General features: G+C 50.2%; 3 protein-coding genes across 3 annotated transcripts; all 3 read right to left on the reverse strand.

The window, feature by feature from the left end:
- Positions 1 to 3993: 3993 nt before the first annotated feature.
- LOC101765787 (epoxide hydrolase A) lies at positions 3994 to 8009 on the reverse strand. Its single transcript, XM_004981111.4, has 3 exons — positions 7471 to 8009; positions 6483 to 6683; positions 3994 to 4756 (listed from the first exon to the last, which is right to left on the reverse strand). The coding sequence occupies exons 1-3, from the start codon at positions 7765 to 7767 to the stop codon at positions 4277 to 4279; spliced, it is 978 nt and encodes a 325-aa protein (XP_004981168.1). The 5' UTR covers positions 7768 to 8009; the 3' UTR covers positions 3994 to 4276.
- Positions 8010 to 11101: 3092 nt separating this feature from the next.
- LOC101766203 lies at positions 11102 to 12248 on the reverse strand. Its single transcript, XM_004981112.2, has one exon. It carries the CDS (start codon positions 11965 to 11967, stop codon positions 11317 to 11319), a length of 651 nt encoding a protein of 216 aa, XP_004981169.1. The 5' UTR covers positions 11968 to 12248; the 3' UTR covers positions 11102 to 11316.
- A 1459-nt stretch (positions 12249 to 13707) lies between these two features.
- Positions 13708 to 14651, reverse strand: LOC101766611 (cell number regulator 10). Its single transcript, XM_004981113.4, has one exon. It carries the CDS (start codon positions 14498 to 14500, stop codon positions 13994 to 13996), a length of 507 nt encoding a protein of 168 aa, XP_004981170.1. The 5' UTR covers positions 14501 to 14651; the 3' UTR covers positions 13708 to 13993.
- Positions 14652 to 16551: the final 1900 nt, after the last annotated feature.

A 16551-nucleotide genomic window follows, 5' to 3' on the forward strand; every position in this document is an offset into this window, starting at 1 on the left:
TCGCGAGCTTTCAGCCGTAATTACCCGGCTGCCATCGGTAAAGGGCCCGAAACGGTACGCTTCTTTTTTTTTTCTTTCCCCGTCTGCCTCCTCCTCCCCAACCCTATCCACACCGCGCCGCCCTCCCCATCCCGTCGCGCTGCGCTCCTCATCCCCACGCGCTTGTCGCTCCGCCCTCCCTTCGGTCCTCGCCCCTGCACGCGCCGCCCGTCCTCCGCCCATGTTCGCGCTGCTCGCCACCCCTGCTCGCACCCCTATTCGCCCCTCACGCCCGGACCCTGCTCGCCCGGCCCCTACTTGTGGACGTCGCTCGTTGTCCCTCCACCCATTGTCGGCCGGCCCCTGTTCGCCCCTCTTCGCCCGGACCCTGCTCGTGGACATCGCCCGGCCCCTACTTGTGGACGTCGCTCGTCGTCCCTCCATCCATTGTCGGCCAGCCCCTACTTGTGGACGTCACTCGATCTACAGCAAGGTGAGCATCACATCCCCTAGAATCATGGTAGCCTAGAATCATGGTTTAGGAGCTTTGAGTCATGGATTAGGATTTGGAATCGCCAATCTGTTTCTATGCAATCATGAACAAAAACTCTCTGTCTAGATGGAGAACAAAGGAAAGGGCAAGGGAAAGAGCAACGAAACTGAAAAGGTTGTATGCTAAGCAGATTGGGAAAATCCTGAAATGACTACAATTTTTCGTAACATTGTTGTTGAGGAGATTGAAGCTGGGAATAGGCCTCTACGTACACTGAATGCAAGAGGCTATAAGAACTTGCGGTACAAGTTTTTCAGTCAAACAGGAAAAAATTATACCCAGAAATAGCTGAAAAAACTGTTGGGATAACTTGAAGATCTTGTATAGGTTTTGGAATCGCTTTGGAGCGATTCTGGCCTTGGAAGGCATCCTGTTTTGGGGATACCTACAGAAAGTGATGAATGGTGGGAGAGAAATACAAAGGTTAGCAATCTGTAATGTGAATGTTCATTGGAATTCTTTGTACTATATGCAATTGACTAATCAGTTTGTATTTTCTCTGTTTTTTTACAGGGGTACCTAGGGAGAAAAAGGCATTCCGTTATGCTCCTTCGCCATGTTTGAAACAATGGGAAATCATGTTTGAGAAGAGTCATATCTCAGGCATGCATTCCTGGTGAAGAAGGTGGTGGGGACAGCATTCCCAATGAAGTAGAGGGGGACGATGATCCAATTTATGAAATAGGGAGTGATCAATTCACACCCACATCATCTGCACGTACCGAACTGAAGAGGAAGGTGAAATCTAGTAGCCCTAGGAAAATTAGCCCAAGGAAGAAAGGGAAGAATCCTATGGTGAGGGTGATGTCACGCATGGTGGATGATGTGATTAGTTCCAACTCTGTGACTTCCAAAGCATTGACTGGTGACTTCACACGTGAGTCGGTTAGAGAGGTTATGGCATTGGTTAAAGAATGTGGAGCTGTAGAAGGAAGTGATGAACATTACATTGCAACACAGTTGTTCAATCATTCTGCAAATCGTGAAATTTTTTTATCTAGCTTTGACACCAATGAAGGAAGGTTCAATTGGCTGAAGAGATGCTACGAAGAAACAAAGAAGTAGTCGGCCATGGAAGAATTATTTCTGTATCCTATATATCTAGCTATTGTTATTTGTGTAAAACTCTATATTTGCACCTTGTGAGATATTTGTGAGCTTCTATTAGTTGTGGTAAACTCTATATTTGTGCCTTGTGAGGTATTTGTGAGCTTCTGTTAGTTATGTGAAACGCTATATTTGTATCAAACTTGTTCTACCTAGTTACTGTTATTTGTACTAGACTTGTGATGTTGGTCTCCATGTGTCTTTATATGGATGAGTTCTGCAAGTGATGAATCAAGTGATGAATATTCCAAGTTGTTGGAAATTGCAGTTGGGCAACAGAAAAAGATGAATCGGTTGATCAATGCTGCAAACATGTTTGGTATGTATCATGATCAAACTTATCTAAACAAGTCAGGAAGGAGACAACCTGAGGTGACAGTTATCAATGGGTTACTACCAGTTTGAACAGACATAGATCATGTTATAGAATGTTCAGGATGATAAGGACAGTTTTTGATAGTTTGCATGAAACATTAATTACCAACTATGGGTTGAAATCAACTACGGGTATGCATTCCATTGAAAGTTTGGCCATGTTTTTATGGATAGTAGGTGGTTCAGTCAAGTTGAGGATAGATTTCAGTGATCCACAGACTATCAATAGAAAGTTCACTCATGTGTTGAATTGCTTGAACAAAATGGTTGCAGACATTATTAAACCAAAAGATCCAGATTTTTCTACAGTTAATCATAAACTACAAGAGCATCGATTTTCACCTCATTTTCATGGTGCTATCGGAGCAGTTGATGGAATTTATATCCCTGTAGTTGTGCCTTGTACTGAACAGATTACACATTTTGGTCGGTACCGATGTACCACTCAGAATGTATTAGCTGTATGTGACTTCGATATGAGATGCACTTTTGTTGTTGCTGGATGGTCTGGTTCAGTGCATGACACAAGGGTTTTTAATGAAGCATTGCAGAAATATGCTGACAAATTTCCTTTTTCACCATAAGGTACAAAAATATGGCACCTACAATTTTTTTATTAAATGGACCATATATTATTACTAACATCTTGGAAATATATGTAGGAAAGTAATACCTTGTTGACTCGGGTTATCCTAACCGGAAGGGTTTTCTTTCACCATACAAAGGAGAGAAGTATCATTTACCAGAGTTTCGACAAGGTCCAGAGCCAAGAGGTAAAAAAGAAGTGTTCAATCACTTACATTCATCACTACGGAATGTGATTGAAAGGTCTTTTGGTGTTCTCAAAATAAAGTGGAGCATATTACAAAAAATATCGAGTTATCCAATGGAAAAGCAAACGAGGATTATAATTGCATGTATGGCCCTACACAACTTTATTAGAGAAAGTGCTTTGACTGATGAACTTTTTGGCATGTGTGATCAAAATGAAGACTTTGTTCCAAGTGTTGGTCAAGCAACATCATCTCAGCCGCAAGCATATGGACATGAAGAGAGCGACATGAATGCTTTTCGTGATAGTATTGCCGATGCTTTGATGGCCATGAGAGAGTAGTGTAATGTCACTTGAACATGTTTGTGACTTATAAATGTATGGATAATGATCCGTTAAATTTATTATAATTATATTGCCAACAAAGTCTATGAATAATTGTGCATGAAACAAATAGAATCATCACGTACACATAGGGGTAATAGGAACATTGTACATCGCTTCCAGCCACTCTCATCCTCGGAGAAGCTGGGTTGCCAAACATACCCTAGCTTTCAAAAAGCTAGCTTTCAGAAAGCCAGCATTCCAGGATGGAAAAGTAGAAGCCAGCTTTCGGAAAGCAAAAGCTAAAACAAACATGGCCTAGTTGTACTAAAGGACTGGCTGATCCATGCCCATCCCTGATCATATCATCCTAATAATTTTCATAAATTTCCTAGCCCACAGCATATACAATTGGCAGCAATGAAAGATCCTCGAGGTCTAACCCAGTATCATATAGTTTAATTGGCTGTTCATCCTCGTTCCTCGAGGTCTAACCCAGCAAATACAAAAGAAAATGATCACGAGCAACTCTGGGAGAATTATTAAACACGACATCAATTTTGGTGGAAATCTTAATCAGTTTGATGACCATTCGGCCGGTTCTCGAGATGTAGTATGACTCATATTGCAGAAGAGAACCGTAGTTTCAGATTACGGCATAATACACAACACATCACAGCATCCAAAGAGAGCCGAAAATTGCAGAAGACAAGGAATAAATTCTGGATTCGGGGAAAGTTCTGGGGCAGATGTGAGTCCGCTGTTTACCCTTTCCTAAACTGCAACGGGCCAGGTTTGTTCGTGTTGAGGACGAAGACCTTAAGGTCGAGTAGGGATCCGCTTTTGAGGGAGACGGAACGCAAACGTACGGACTCTGCTTGCATCTGACGAACACAGGCTCACAGCAGTTGCCTTTTTCACGAGTCCGATCGGGAAATTTTACATGGGCCAAGTTCAAACCGGGCCAGGGCGGAGTGGCTACACTGAGAGCTTCTTTGTACTTGACAAACGCGGGGGCCTGTCCTATTTCTCATTATACAATGTAGGAAATTTGCACGCGATGTTAATTTAGGAGACAGCGCATCATACAACACATCATTTCACGTATCGACCACACCATGTACCTTGAAATATAGATCACGTATATATGATGCATTGTCTAGGCATCAGAACCTGGAGATGAAGTCGTGGATGTGCTCGCTGACCTCGCCGGCCTTCTCCTGCTGGATGAAGTGGCCGGCGCCGGGGATGACGACGACGTCCTCGAGCAGCGGGACGTCGGCCTTGAACCCGCCCTTGTGGATGTAGTCCTGGATGCCCGGGTAGTGGTACGTGAGGTCGCCGTCGCCGACGACGAACCTGGTGGGCACCAGCACCTTGGCGTCCGCCCACGGCGCCGCCAGCTCCCAGTTCCGGTCCATGTTGCGGTAGTAGTTGATGGCGCCCGTGAACCCCGTCCGCTCGAACTCCGACGCGAAGTAGTCCAGGTCCGCCTCCGTCAGCCACGGGGGCAGCGGCTCGTCGTCGGTCGTCGACCCCGGCTTGTCGCCGCCGGACGCCTCGGAGGTGAAACGGTTGCACAGGATCTGCCTCATGAGGTACCGGGCGTTGGCGGGAGAGAACTCCCTCTCTGCAACCCCGGGCTCCTGCACCGCGCGTGCACCCGGCCATCTTATAAAATCACAAAATCCGATCCAGCTCATGCAAGATGATGGAATGGAAGGTTTTGATTTGTTATGGGAAGCAGAGAGATTAATGGCAGCCTCGCACTGCCTGGTTGATTTGCTCCCGGCCTGGATCCGTCCCTGCTGCTCTATATAAACCAAACCACAGCTCCCATCGATCCCACGATGATAACCCAACAACTACGTGCCCTACTCTACTACTGGTGCGCGTGCATTCCTCCGATCCGCCGCATGGCACACGTTGGCCGCAGTTAATGGCGCCGGTGATCCTACGGACGTTCGTGCACTGCTCCGGCTGCGCCGGCAGGATCCGCAGGGCCATCAAGAACTACCTGGGTACGTATACGGCGTCGTCGGGAAGCATTCTAATCTAGGAGTAATTAACACGGCAATGAACTGATGAAATGCATGCAGGGGTGGAGGAGGTGTGGGTGTCGGTGGACACGGGGCTCGTCGTCGTCGCCGGCACGAACCTCGACGCGTCGCTCCTCAGGTGGCGGGTCCAGTCCATGATCAGAAAGAAGCACCGCGTCGACATCGTCAGCGACGGCGCCGCGGAGGAGCAGCCGCAGTACGCCCTGCCGCCACCTGGGTACCCGTACCCCTACCACTACCAGTACCCGTACAACAGCGGCGGCGGCGGCGGGATGGTGCCGCACCTGGGCCCTCCTCCTGCCTACGCCCAGCCGCCGGCGCCCTACCCGTACGCGGCCGCGGCCGCGGCCCTCGGCTGGGTGCCGGAGCCCCCGCAGCACCTGCTCCAGTACGTGCCGGCCGAGCTGCTGCACGCGCGCCGCCAGTACATGCCCAACGAGGCGCCGCTCTGGTTGAACGACGAGAACCCCAACGGCTGCTGCTCCGTCCAGTGATGGCGGCCGCCGGCGTATGGTTGGAGCTAGCGAGAGTTCTTTTTGTCATGCATGCTCACGTACTGGATCTGCTGTTGCTTTCCAATTGATAGATCGTGCACGTGCCTTCTTTTCATTTTTAACTATAGTGTGTTGGTAGTAGGAGTAGCTGCTAGCAGTTAGCAGGTATGCGCGCGCGTGCCGCTACACATGCCAGTGCCAGCCACATGAGCGACTCTTGTCTTGTGTGCAGGCCTGCAGGGTTCATTTTCACTACCCTGTTGCCTGTTGGACGCTGCATGCTGGTTCACTAGCTAGTTGCAATTATCAATAAGCATTTCGCCATTTCGGTATGGTTTGAATAAAATGTTGTCAAGTTTGCTTATCACGGTCACAGATCATGACAGCTTTTTCGTTCCCCTGGAAGTTTGGAGTGCTTCCATATGTAATGGATTATTTTACAGACCCTGAGTCTGAAGACTTTGGTGCCCTGTCAGGCTATCAACTCGATATAAGGCTATCAATCTGTTGAAATTACTCTTGTATTCGGAAATTTAGAATGATATAAGGCAACATTATATTTGGCAATAATTAATGCACGTAATCAGAGGTCCATTTGCTTTCTAAAGAAACGGCGAGCACGACAGTGCTGTGAATTTACCGGTAGAAAGCTAGCTAGCAGGCTCCGATCGATCCGGCAGATGCGAGAAAATTACCATACACTCTACCAAGCGATACGATACGTACAGTAGAAATGCAGGGCATATGATACGGTAATTATACTGCAAAGTGGTAGTAGTAGCCACTGTAGCAGCAGTAGGAATTGAAGAAAGAGATACCTGGAAGCGGCAGATGTAGTAGGTGGGCCCGTAGGTGCGGTTGAAGTAGTCGATGGGCTTGACGGCGCCGGCGCCGGCGCGGATGAAGACGTGGCGCATGAAGGCCACGCTGGTGTTCACCAGCGCCGTCACGCGGTCCGCCCGGAACAGGCACAGGTACCACGCGATGATGGCGCCCCAGTCGTGACCAACAACGAACACCTTCACAATGACAATGCAACAACCATATGAGGCAGGTCAGCTTCATGTTCATCAGTTCCAATTCCTATAAATCCATCGTGCAATTCTTTTTTTTAAAAAAAAAAAATCCGTGCCTGCAAGCTGCAACTTAGAAGTAGTGTTAAGAATCGAAGTGCCTGGTATTACTACTGTACTGCTCGTACCCATATTTTCAGTCATAAAAAAAGGAAAGAATTTAAAAAATACAGAAAAGAAAGGTTACGTTAAGACTTCAGAGAATCGACGTCTCTCTAGGGTGCCATTTTTTTTCTTTTTAGGGGCAGTGCTACCGTATATAATCTCCTCATTCCGAACAGTTGAACTCATTAGGTTGAAACCGGACAGGCTGCAGCTATCTGCAGGTGGGACGGCACCATAGAAATACTGGTTATTGCTTGGTTACTGGTTAGGAAACAACAAGCATGGTAGAAATCCCACCCAGGCGTCAATTTTCGGCGCCACAGGTGGGACGGCACGGAATGCAACAAACGGATCTTACGTCCTAATCTAGCCCCCGCTAGCATCTTCTTTCTTCAGCTGGTTTGGATTTTCCTCCTGGCACGTCGCCAGTTTTTTGGATTAGAAATTTGTGATGAAAAGGAAAACAAGGCACCCCACAGGCATGAATAATAATTTTTTATTTGAAAGGTTTGAGATGGACGTGGCAACTGCTTGCCTTACCATATCCTACTCTAGTGAGTACAGGGCCTACAGGGCACTAATTAAGGTAGCTAGCGAAGATGATGATGGATCCCGCGTGCTTGCGTACCTTGTGGAGGCCGAGCGCGTCGAGGAGGGCGACGACGTCGCCGACGATGTGGAAGGCGGAGTAGGAGGCGACGTCGGGCGGCGCGTCGGTGGCGCCGTAGCCACGGAGGTCGGGCGCGACGCAGCGGTATCCCCGCGCGGCGAGGTGCTCCATCTGGTGGCGCCACGAGTACCAGAGCTCCGGGAAGCCGTGCAGGAACACCACCACCCGCGGGCTCCCCTCGTCGCCGGCCTCCGCCACGTGCATCGCGATGCCGTTCGCCTCCACCGTCCGGTGCCTTATCATCGCCGCGTCCATGCTCGATCGGCAGCGCACAGCTCTCTACAGCTTGACTCTAGCTCCCGAGTTGAGCGTGGTGTCGTGCTTGCCGGTTCTGATGGCTCGCTACTGTGCTGGCTCTCCGGCTGCTTGCTGTTTATAGGTGGAGCGGTGGAGCCTAGCCGCTAGCGTGGCGTCCTGTACTTTGCTTGGCAAGAGGAGGAAGGAAAGGAACTGAGAGAGGAGGCTGGGACTCTGGGAGGTGTGGACGATCCAAGTGGGGCGGCCGTATTGGGTGTGGGAGGGTCAAACTGTGCGCGCGGCAGCGTGAGCGTGACGTCAACTCTGACGCATCTCTCTCTCGCGCGCGCGCGAACGCTCCGTTCCGTGCCCATGGCACTATGGCATGGGTTACTGGTGCGGCGGCTCCGGCGAACACGTGTATGTCATGGGCGCGCGCATGCGGCTAGCGGCATCCACCGCCCAGCGGTTGCGCTCTCGAGACTGTCACTGTCAGCACGGATAAGCTTGGTGTCACGGGTTCGCCGTCACGTGACGGGGACGTCGATCCGTATCGCCAATTCGCCATGCTACAATTTGGTTGGTTTAGGCTTCACAACGAAATTCAAGTTTGGCTTGAATTTGGGAGTGCATGCAGGATATTTATGTATGATTTTCAAGTCTGAAAGACAAGCAGTTTGAGTCTCGAGATGATGATCGAGCAACGGTCTGAGATCACAAAAGAACGCAGGACAGGAGACGACGGTCGACGGCCAATAATCGTTCGCGAGATTTTTGCTCCGAGTTTAAATTTTCTGTATGGAGTTGAATGAAGACGAATCTGAATCAGGACCAGCTCCTGGCCCTCGAGGCGGTTGGGCAGACAGGAGGTTATTGCCCCGCGATAGCTTTTGCACGGGTGCTTCAGCGAGATAGGAAATTTTGTACAGTGTGCCTAGCCGGCTAGCCGCCTACGGCCTACCTGTAGTTGCCAGCTTGGTTCGCTGGGTTTTGGAACAGATGCCACGCTCGTAGTGGGCTGTAGCATGTACTCCCTACTAAAAAAAACAGGCCGTTGTTTTCTTTCCGATTTTAATTTTTCAGAGTGCACTTGGAGCTTCGTAAAAAAAACACTCCCTAAATCATTTTTTATCCGAATATTTGATGTGACACAACTAAACTTTAGTCCATAAAACCAAACACCCTTTAATCGTTCGTTTTCCTTAGCCGTACATGCATGAAAACTTGCTTGTTGAAGCCATCAAGCACGTTTTCTTTTGCGACGATGAGCCATTAAACACGTTCAATATTTTTAGGAGGTCGTTAGCACATTAACTGAAGAGTACTGTTAAGCATTTAGACTACTGTACGTATTTGCTGGGAATAGCTTCAGAAATTCGGTATAGGACCAAACAGGCCCTTACTTTCTTTATAGGGCCAGCAGCAGTTTAGGACAGCCAACAAATGGCCGGGCCTGTCATGAAACATCATATCTGACAGTAGAGAGAGAACAGCTCTCGCTTAATCAACAGCGCTGTATATATATAACTTTTTCCTAGCAACACGAACACAAATAAAAGCAACAAAAGAAAACCTCTGCACTCCAAAACAAACAAATCGTATTTCAGTAATTATATTCCGATCCCTTCGTCAAGCAGGCATGTCAAGCTTCCTCCTCGTCGTCGACCTCGAACATCTCTTAGGCGTACCCATACTCGGTACTGCTCTACGATAGCTATCTCTTTGTCCGACAACCCATCGCATTTTAGGAGCGGGTCGTCCTGTGGTCCGTGGCTGTCTCTTTGTTCGACAACCCATCGCATTTTAGGAGCGGGTCGTCCTGTGGTCCGTCCGTGTAAATGGTTCTTCAGGAGCAGGTTGGATGATGTGGTAACGTTCCTATTTTGTAGGGGGTTCGGCACGTTAAATGGTCATGCCTATCGTTGAAAAAAAAACTCACTTCCAATAGACAACACTCACACTTCAGAGGGTGTTTGGGAGAACCCTGCTCTACAAAATTCAACTCCACCCCAATTGTCCATGCCAAAAAGACCTATGAACACCAATATTTTTTTCCTAGCAACACGTTCGAATTAAAGCAAAACTGTCAAAATAAATCGTGAAAAAGGAAAACTCTGGAAAAAAAAACCACTGTATATATTCCATTATAATTACTACGTAGCTAATTATTTCCGATGCGCTGCACTGACTTGAACTACTAATAATTTCCCTGGGCGAAGCCCTCCTGGTCGGCGTCGTCCTCGACCTCGAACTCCTCGTACGCGTACCCATACTTTCGATGCTGCTCCAGGATGGCCATCTCCTTGTCATACAACGCCTTCATCCCTGCCGCGAGCTCGGCAAGGCTGTCCCGCATCTCCTGCTCCTCCAGGGACTCGGCGGGACGCAGGAGGAGATGCTCGGGGATGCCGCGAGCATACGTCGGGGGCCGCGCGCCTCCAGTGCCTTGACGTACTCGACGTCCAAGGCCACCACCTTGGTCTTCTTCTTCTTCGCTGCTCCTCCCGCGGCCTTATTGAGCCCCGCAAACGCCGGCGGCACGGGGTTTGCCGCCGCCGCGGCCTTCCGCGCATCCTCGGGGAGGTTGGTGACGCAGGTCTCGGAGTCGCTCCCGGAAGCCGCCTCCGCCACGGTTCCTTCCCCCGCAGCCGCGCGCCATCTTCAACAACTCAGCCTCGGGACGCTCGGTGATGCCGATCTCGCCGAAGAAGCCGTCCACGGCTGCCGAATCCTGCTCCTTCACGGGCTTTGTCAGCATCCGCATCTGCATCGCCACCGCCTTCCGTCGCCGTTGATATATCGATTGGCCCCCGCAACCCTAACCCGGTCCCTTCTCGGCCACGGACTCAGCTCATGATTCCAACTCGTCCGCTCATCAGCTCATGCAGTCAGGCGGGCCCACACGCGCCGCTCGTTGATCGTCGATGCGGATACGTCGCTGGGCCCTTGTTGGGCCAATTGGGCCAGACCAACTCATTTGCCTAAATCGCTGCATTTGTTTCCAAGCGACTTGTTTGTTACCTCTCTCTCTCAAAAAAAAAAAAGCGACTAGTTTGTTCTGATTTATTTTTAACATTCTGATTTTTTTTTATTTAGTAGCCTCTGCAGCACAGGCATTAGATCAAATGGTTAATCTCGCCAAACAGTTAGCTACATGCCTCTTTTTATTGACCTGATTTTGAATTGGACACTACTTTTTCATCCAAATTTGGTTCGAAAATTGTTTCTGAAAGCAATAGCTCCAGGGCAAATTGAACATGGCCCATTGGGTGAAAAACTTGACCTGATTTTGAATAGCGCCATGCATATGTACTGTCAAATGCAGAGTTAATTCATCAGACGCTCAAGTATCTTGAAAGAAAGCATGTCATCAGGGCGACCCCCGGTCCCATCTTATTCTTAGGCTCACAGCCAACCATTGGCCGGGCCTGTTATGGAACACATCTCACTTGCTTGATCCTATTACTTTTTTCCAGGCCAACACGAACTATAACGACAAAAAGGGGCAAACGAAACATGGCTAGTGCTAGTGGCAGCGGCGACGCGGAGGCGCGTGTTAGTGATGGATCATGGCACCCTCCGCACCGGCAGTGGGAGCGGGTCGTTGGGCTTCATCTTGTTCATGAAGGAGATGGCGATCTGGAGCATCTTCTGGAACTCGGTGAGGCTCTGCACGATGATGAGGCGCACGTCGCCGTTGAGGTCCTTGCAGCTGACGGTGCAGGACGACACGTCGGTGAAGGAGCGCGACGCCAGCGTCTTGGCCACCTCGTGGTTCCCGGACCGCAGCGCCGCCGAGGCGCCGTGGAGCTTCTGCATGGCGCTGCTCATGGTGACGCTGCAGTTGCCGAGGCACTTGCGGAAGTCGGGCACGCCGGTGTTGAACCCCGGGAGCTTGCCCTCGAAGATGGACGCCGCCACCGCGCCGGCCTCTGACGCCGCCTGCAGGGCCACCGCCACCAGAGCCTTCACGTCCACCTGCCCCGGGGCGCCCGCGATGCTGGCGCCCTGCCCCGGCGCCGCCGACGCGATCGCGTTCTGGATGTCGAGGAGTCGCTGCCCCAGCTCGCCCACGCACAGCTCCGGGAAGGGACCCGTCATGCAGGTCGCCACGATCGGGCTCGCGCCGGGCGACACGCGCGCGCAACCGGCGGCGTGGTGGAGGGCGGAGACGCAGAGGAACAGGAGGAGCAGGGACGTGCCCGTGGACGCCGCCATGATCTTCACCTCGTTCGAGCGATCTCTTCTTTGCCTGCTCGTGCTAGCAGAGACTTGTGCAGCAGCATCACTCCACCGCTCGCGCAGATATATGCGTCGACGGATCACTCAGGGAGTGGCTCTTCGACGGTGTGGTCGGGAGGCTTTTCCGACGATGGGGATGCATGGATGCGCGCGCGCATGGGAGGCCGCGCGAGAGCACAGGAATCGGGTCGCGCTCCGAAGCATTCCCGGGCGTTTCCTATTGTTTTCTTGGTTTGCATGCCATTGCGTGGTCTGAATGTCTCTGAGTCTGAACTCTGATCCATCATCCTACCCCTTGCCGTGTGCTAAGCACCAACACACGGGAAGTCCCGACGTGCATCTGACTACGCGATCAGCGGCGGCAGGGAGAACTGGAGTTCGCTGACCGTTGACGAGAAGGCCACCTGGTACCTGGAGAAGATAAGGGAATAACAGCACATTCTCTCCATTTCTGCAGTGTACTGCTCTGTTTTTTTAAGGGTACAAGGACCTGCTACCTGAATCATACACGTACATGTGTGCACGTCTAAAGGAAGGGATTGGACATTCAGTGTGCCGGAAACACACAGTACTGAACAACTGAGGGCGTGTTTGGCAATCAAGTGTTAAAGTTTAACACCTGTCACATCGGATGTTTGGATGCTAATTAGGAGTATTAAACATAGGTTAATTACAAAACTAATTGCACAGATGGAGTGTAATTCACGAGACGAATCTATTAAGCCTAATTAGTCCATGATTTGACAATATGGTGCTACAGTAACCAATTGCTAATGATGGATTAATTAGGCTTAATAGATTCGTCTCGCGAATTAGCACAGGGTTCTGCAATTAGTTTTATAATTACCTCATGTTTAGTTCTCCTAATTAGCATCCGAACATCCGATGTGACACTGTTAAAGTTTAACACCTCGTATCCAAACACCCCCTGAGCATAAAACTTGTGTGTTGTAAGCTGTAACCCGTGAAAGAACACGCAATGCAGGCGCGAAAGAAACGTTGCTTAGGTTCAGGTTACGTCGCGTTGATGGCGTGATGCTAAATGAAAGAGCTTGGTTGGCCCCAGCTAGTCCAAGTTGGCGATGACAAAAACAAAAGGTGAGATTAGTAACGCGATCCAAAAGTCGTGTACGACTTCTGCAAAATGGATGGTATCATCGGAAGATGATAGCTGCTGGCATCGAACTCTTTTGTTTTTTGGTCTGAAAATGCACTTACCTGAAACATTTACTTATGGAACATTATTAGGGATACAATACCTTTGAAAGTCGTGCATGACTGATGCAAAAATGGTACAATAAAAAAATCATCGAAGATGGCTTGCGCATTTGATTACTGGTAACATATTTGACTTGTTAGACGGAACATGGCAAGATAGATGATTCTTTTTGATGCTGATGCTGGTATCGATCTCTAATATGTCGTAATGTGTTGTCTTATTGTCGTAGCTGCCGTTGACAACCACCCATGCATGTGGCCACCACCAGCAGTTGGGCGCAGACGTTGCTTGGCAAAGCTAACAAAATTCCAGAAAATCTACAAACCAGCAACGACCCCGGCCGCTGCTGAACGTTGTTTCGTCTCTGAAAAGGATTGGGAGATGAAGTTGAATGGGATTAGCATTTAGTATATCTTTAATTAGTTTTTTTTTCCTTCCGATGATGACAGGGAGATCAATTAGCACTTGAGCAACACTTCATTTGACTTCCGAACCACTTGCTTGCAATCCTCTTCTTCTTCTTCTTTTTTATTCCAGACAATGGACCCCAAGAAATACAATAATAACAAAAATTGGAACGTACACTCCGTACTGAAGATGATGTTCACATGCACATTTGTTTTGGGCTGAAAGAAATTAAACACACACACACACATCTCTGGCTTGCCAATCCTGGCAATACATTACATCACAATAACCCCCGTCACCATACAAAATAGAACAAACACAGCCTTTGGACATGTAACAATTCACCATGCAAACGACTCCACAGTTGATGATCGATCAGCGGCCCATCCCCTGTGCCGCCGGCGCGTACATGGCTTGTCCGGCGCCGGCGCCGCGCTGGGCGTTGAGGTCCCATCCGAGTTCGGGGTCGAAGCCGCGGGCCTTGAGCTCCTTGTACTGCTGGCAGAGCGCGCAGGCCTCGCAGCAGAAGTGGACGCAGCAGTCGCAGCAGGGGTTCTCCGGGAGGCCGAACTGAGCGCGCATCTTGGAGCGGTAGGTGCAGGAGTAGATCCACTGGCACCCCGTGAGGTAGGCCAGCAGCGCGTACAGCGCCCCGCTCGTCCCGCACGACGTCGCGCCCCGGTCCACGATCTCGGCGACGCGCCCGAACGTGATGCACGGGCACCAGCACGTCAGGCAGCACAGCCCGCAGTCGTCGAAGCAGTCGAAGAGCCCCGAGGACCACTGGCTGGTGGCGTTGCCGGCGGCGACAGGCGGGCCGCCCACGGGGACGCCGGTCACCGGCGCCGCCGCCGCCGCGTCGCTGGGCTTCGCCGGATACATCGTCTTGGTCGGACGCTGGGGTGTGGAGCGAGCTGGCGTTGCTTGTAACAGCTAGCTAGCACACGTACAGAGCAGAGCACAGAGCTGCAGCCGTGTCTTCTTGCACGGTGCCAAGTCGCGTTTGCGCTTGCCGTTGCTGGGGATGAAGGAGCGAGCCGTGGTGCTCTTATATAGGGGCCGGTGGCGAGCAAGTGGCGCATCGGTCTGATCCGGTTCGGCGGTTCGCCCAGCCAGCCAGAGGGGTGGTCTCGTTGACCAGCCGGTGCAGGAGCTTGGCCGCAGTGCGCGGTGAAGACGACAGGGAACTCTCCTCCGCACTGCACATGGGCCTCCGCCCCCTCCTTTTCGGTTGCGGGTGCGTTTGATCTGATCAATTCGTTGGCGCGTAACGTGTTTGTGGCAATACCAAAGTCTGCGGTCGTCGACGCCTGCGTACGCAACGAGGAACGACCGGGTTCGGCGAGTGCGCGTCCGTGGAGTGAATCCATGCGCTCGGACTCTTGGGGGGCCACACCAAAATTTCCTCTCCATCTTCGCCTGCTTCTTGTCCAGTTGCGCGTATGCTCGTTCGTTCGGCTACTCCTCTTCCCTCGTTTTTGCCCAGGTCAATGAGGGCCTATAGAGGTATTTTTCTTTCCATTAAATTCCAGGTCCAAAGAAACTGTATTGTACTGCAGTATGTTTCTTTTTCCAAGCCCAGCGAGAAACTGTATTGTATTAGCAGCCTAGCGAGAGCAACTGCCATAGCAGCCTAGCGACAGCAACTGGCTGTTAGTTTGCTGTAGCTGCTGCAGCAGCAGCAGCAGCTTGCCGAGCAGGCTATATAAAGTCAGAAGCACCATGCATCCAATTGTACGAAATCCGTAGACTTAATGCAAATGAGCTCAACTCGAGCCCTACTACACCGAGTCAATAGGATTGTTAACTTAGTCATGGGCTCATGGACTCGTCGTTTTGGTGTATGTATAATAACCCCGTCGTCAGCTCTAAATGAAATTGCTGAGCAGCCAAGGATCGATGGCTGCTGGCTATGATAACCAATGCAAGCAACCACTTCCTCACAAAAATAACGAAATCAGCTTACATCATTCGATGCATCCTTTGGGTGCTCATCAAGATCGTTAGACACCAGAGTACCAAACACATTTTAAAGTTGTGTGGGAGCACACAATAAAAAAAACACACGTCAATGACGTACAGTTTGCAACGTGCACTATCTTATGTACAATTATAGTTTAATCGTATCGAGTAGAGTAGCTAGGCAGGCGTGCAAGTGCAGCAGCTTCTGTGCCCTTTCCTTCTTCCAATCCAAACGCGGCCAGCCTACTTCCATCTTTTGGATAGGCGGAGAGCCCACCCATTGCAACTTGCATAGGCGACGCCGCCATACCAGTATACCTCTGGTCCGCTGCGACCGCCGACCTGCTCCCCCCTTTTTTTTCATAACTCTTTATTTATCGACAGAGTTACGAGAGTTACAAACATATTAAGGTGGATTTAACGGTCAAACTTGTCTACCAAACTCAACATAAATTGCACTCCTTGCAATGGTGTGAGCATCCACATTGGAGCACCTGATTTCATGAACAAAATCAGCTGTGCCAAACTGTACTGTTGTAGCCTTTATCTTCCTGAAGATATGGCCATGAACGGCCATTTCTCCCTCCTTGATTCCTCTGATCACATTAACATTATTCGAGGCTATCTTGAAGTATTGAACCATGAGGTCACTTGCCAACGCCAGGCCTTCCCTGCACGTAATAGCCTCGATGATCTCTGCATTTGAGAATTCACGAATCACCAACGCAGACGCTCCAAGAAAGTTTCCTGCAGCGTCCCTAGCAATGGCAGCCGCCACTTTCTTGCTTCAATTCTTCAAAGTGGCTGCATTGATATTGATTTTAACAAGATCCGGTGGTGGAGGGATCCACGAGGTGGGACACCTTGGGATACATCTCACCGACGTCGCCTGCACTGTCTTAATCATCTCTAGGTCAGCTATAAAATTGTTCACAAAACAGTGAGTAGATAAAGGACTCTGAAAAGAGTTC

Source organism: Setaria italica, chromosome IX, assembly GCF_000263155.2.
Source record: "Setaria italica strain Yugu1 chromosome IX, Setaria_italica_v2.0, whole genome shotgun sequence".
Taxonomy (NCBI): Eukaryota; Viridiplantae; Streptophyta; class Magnoliopsida; order Poales; family Poaceae; genus Setaria; species Setaria italica.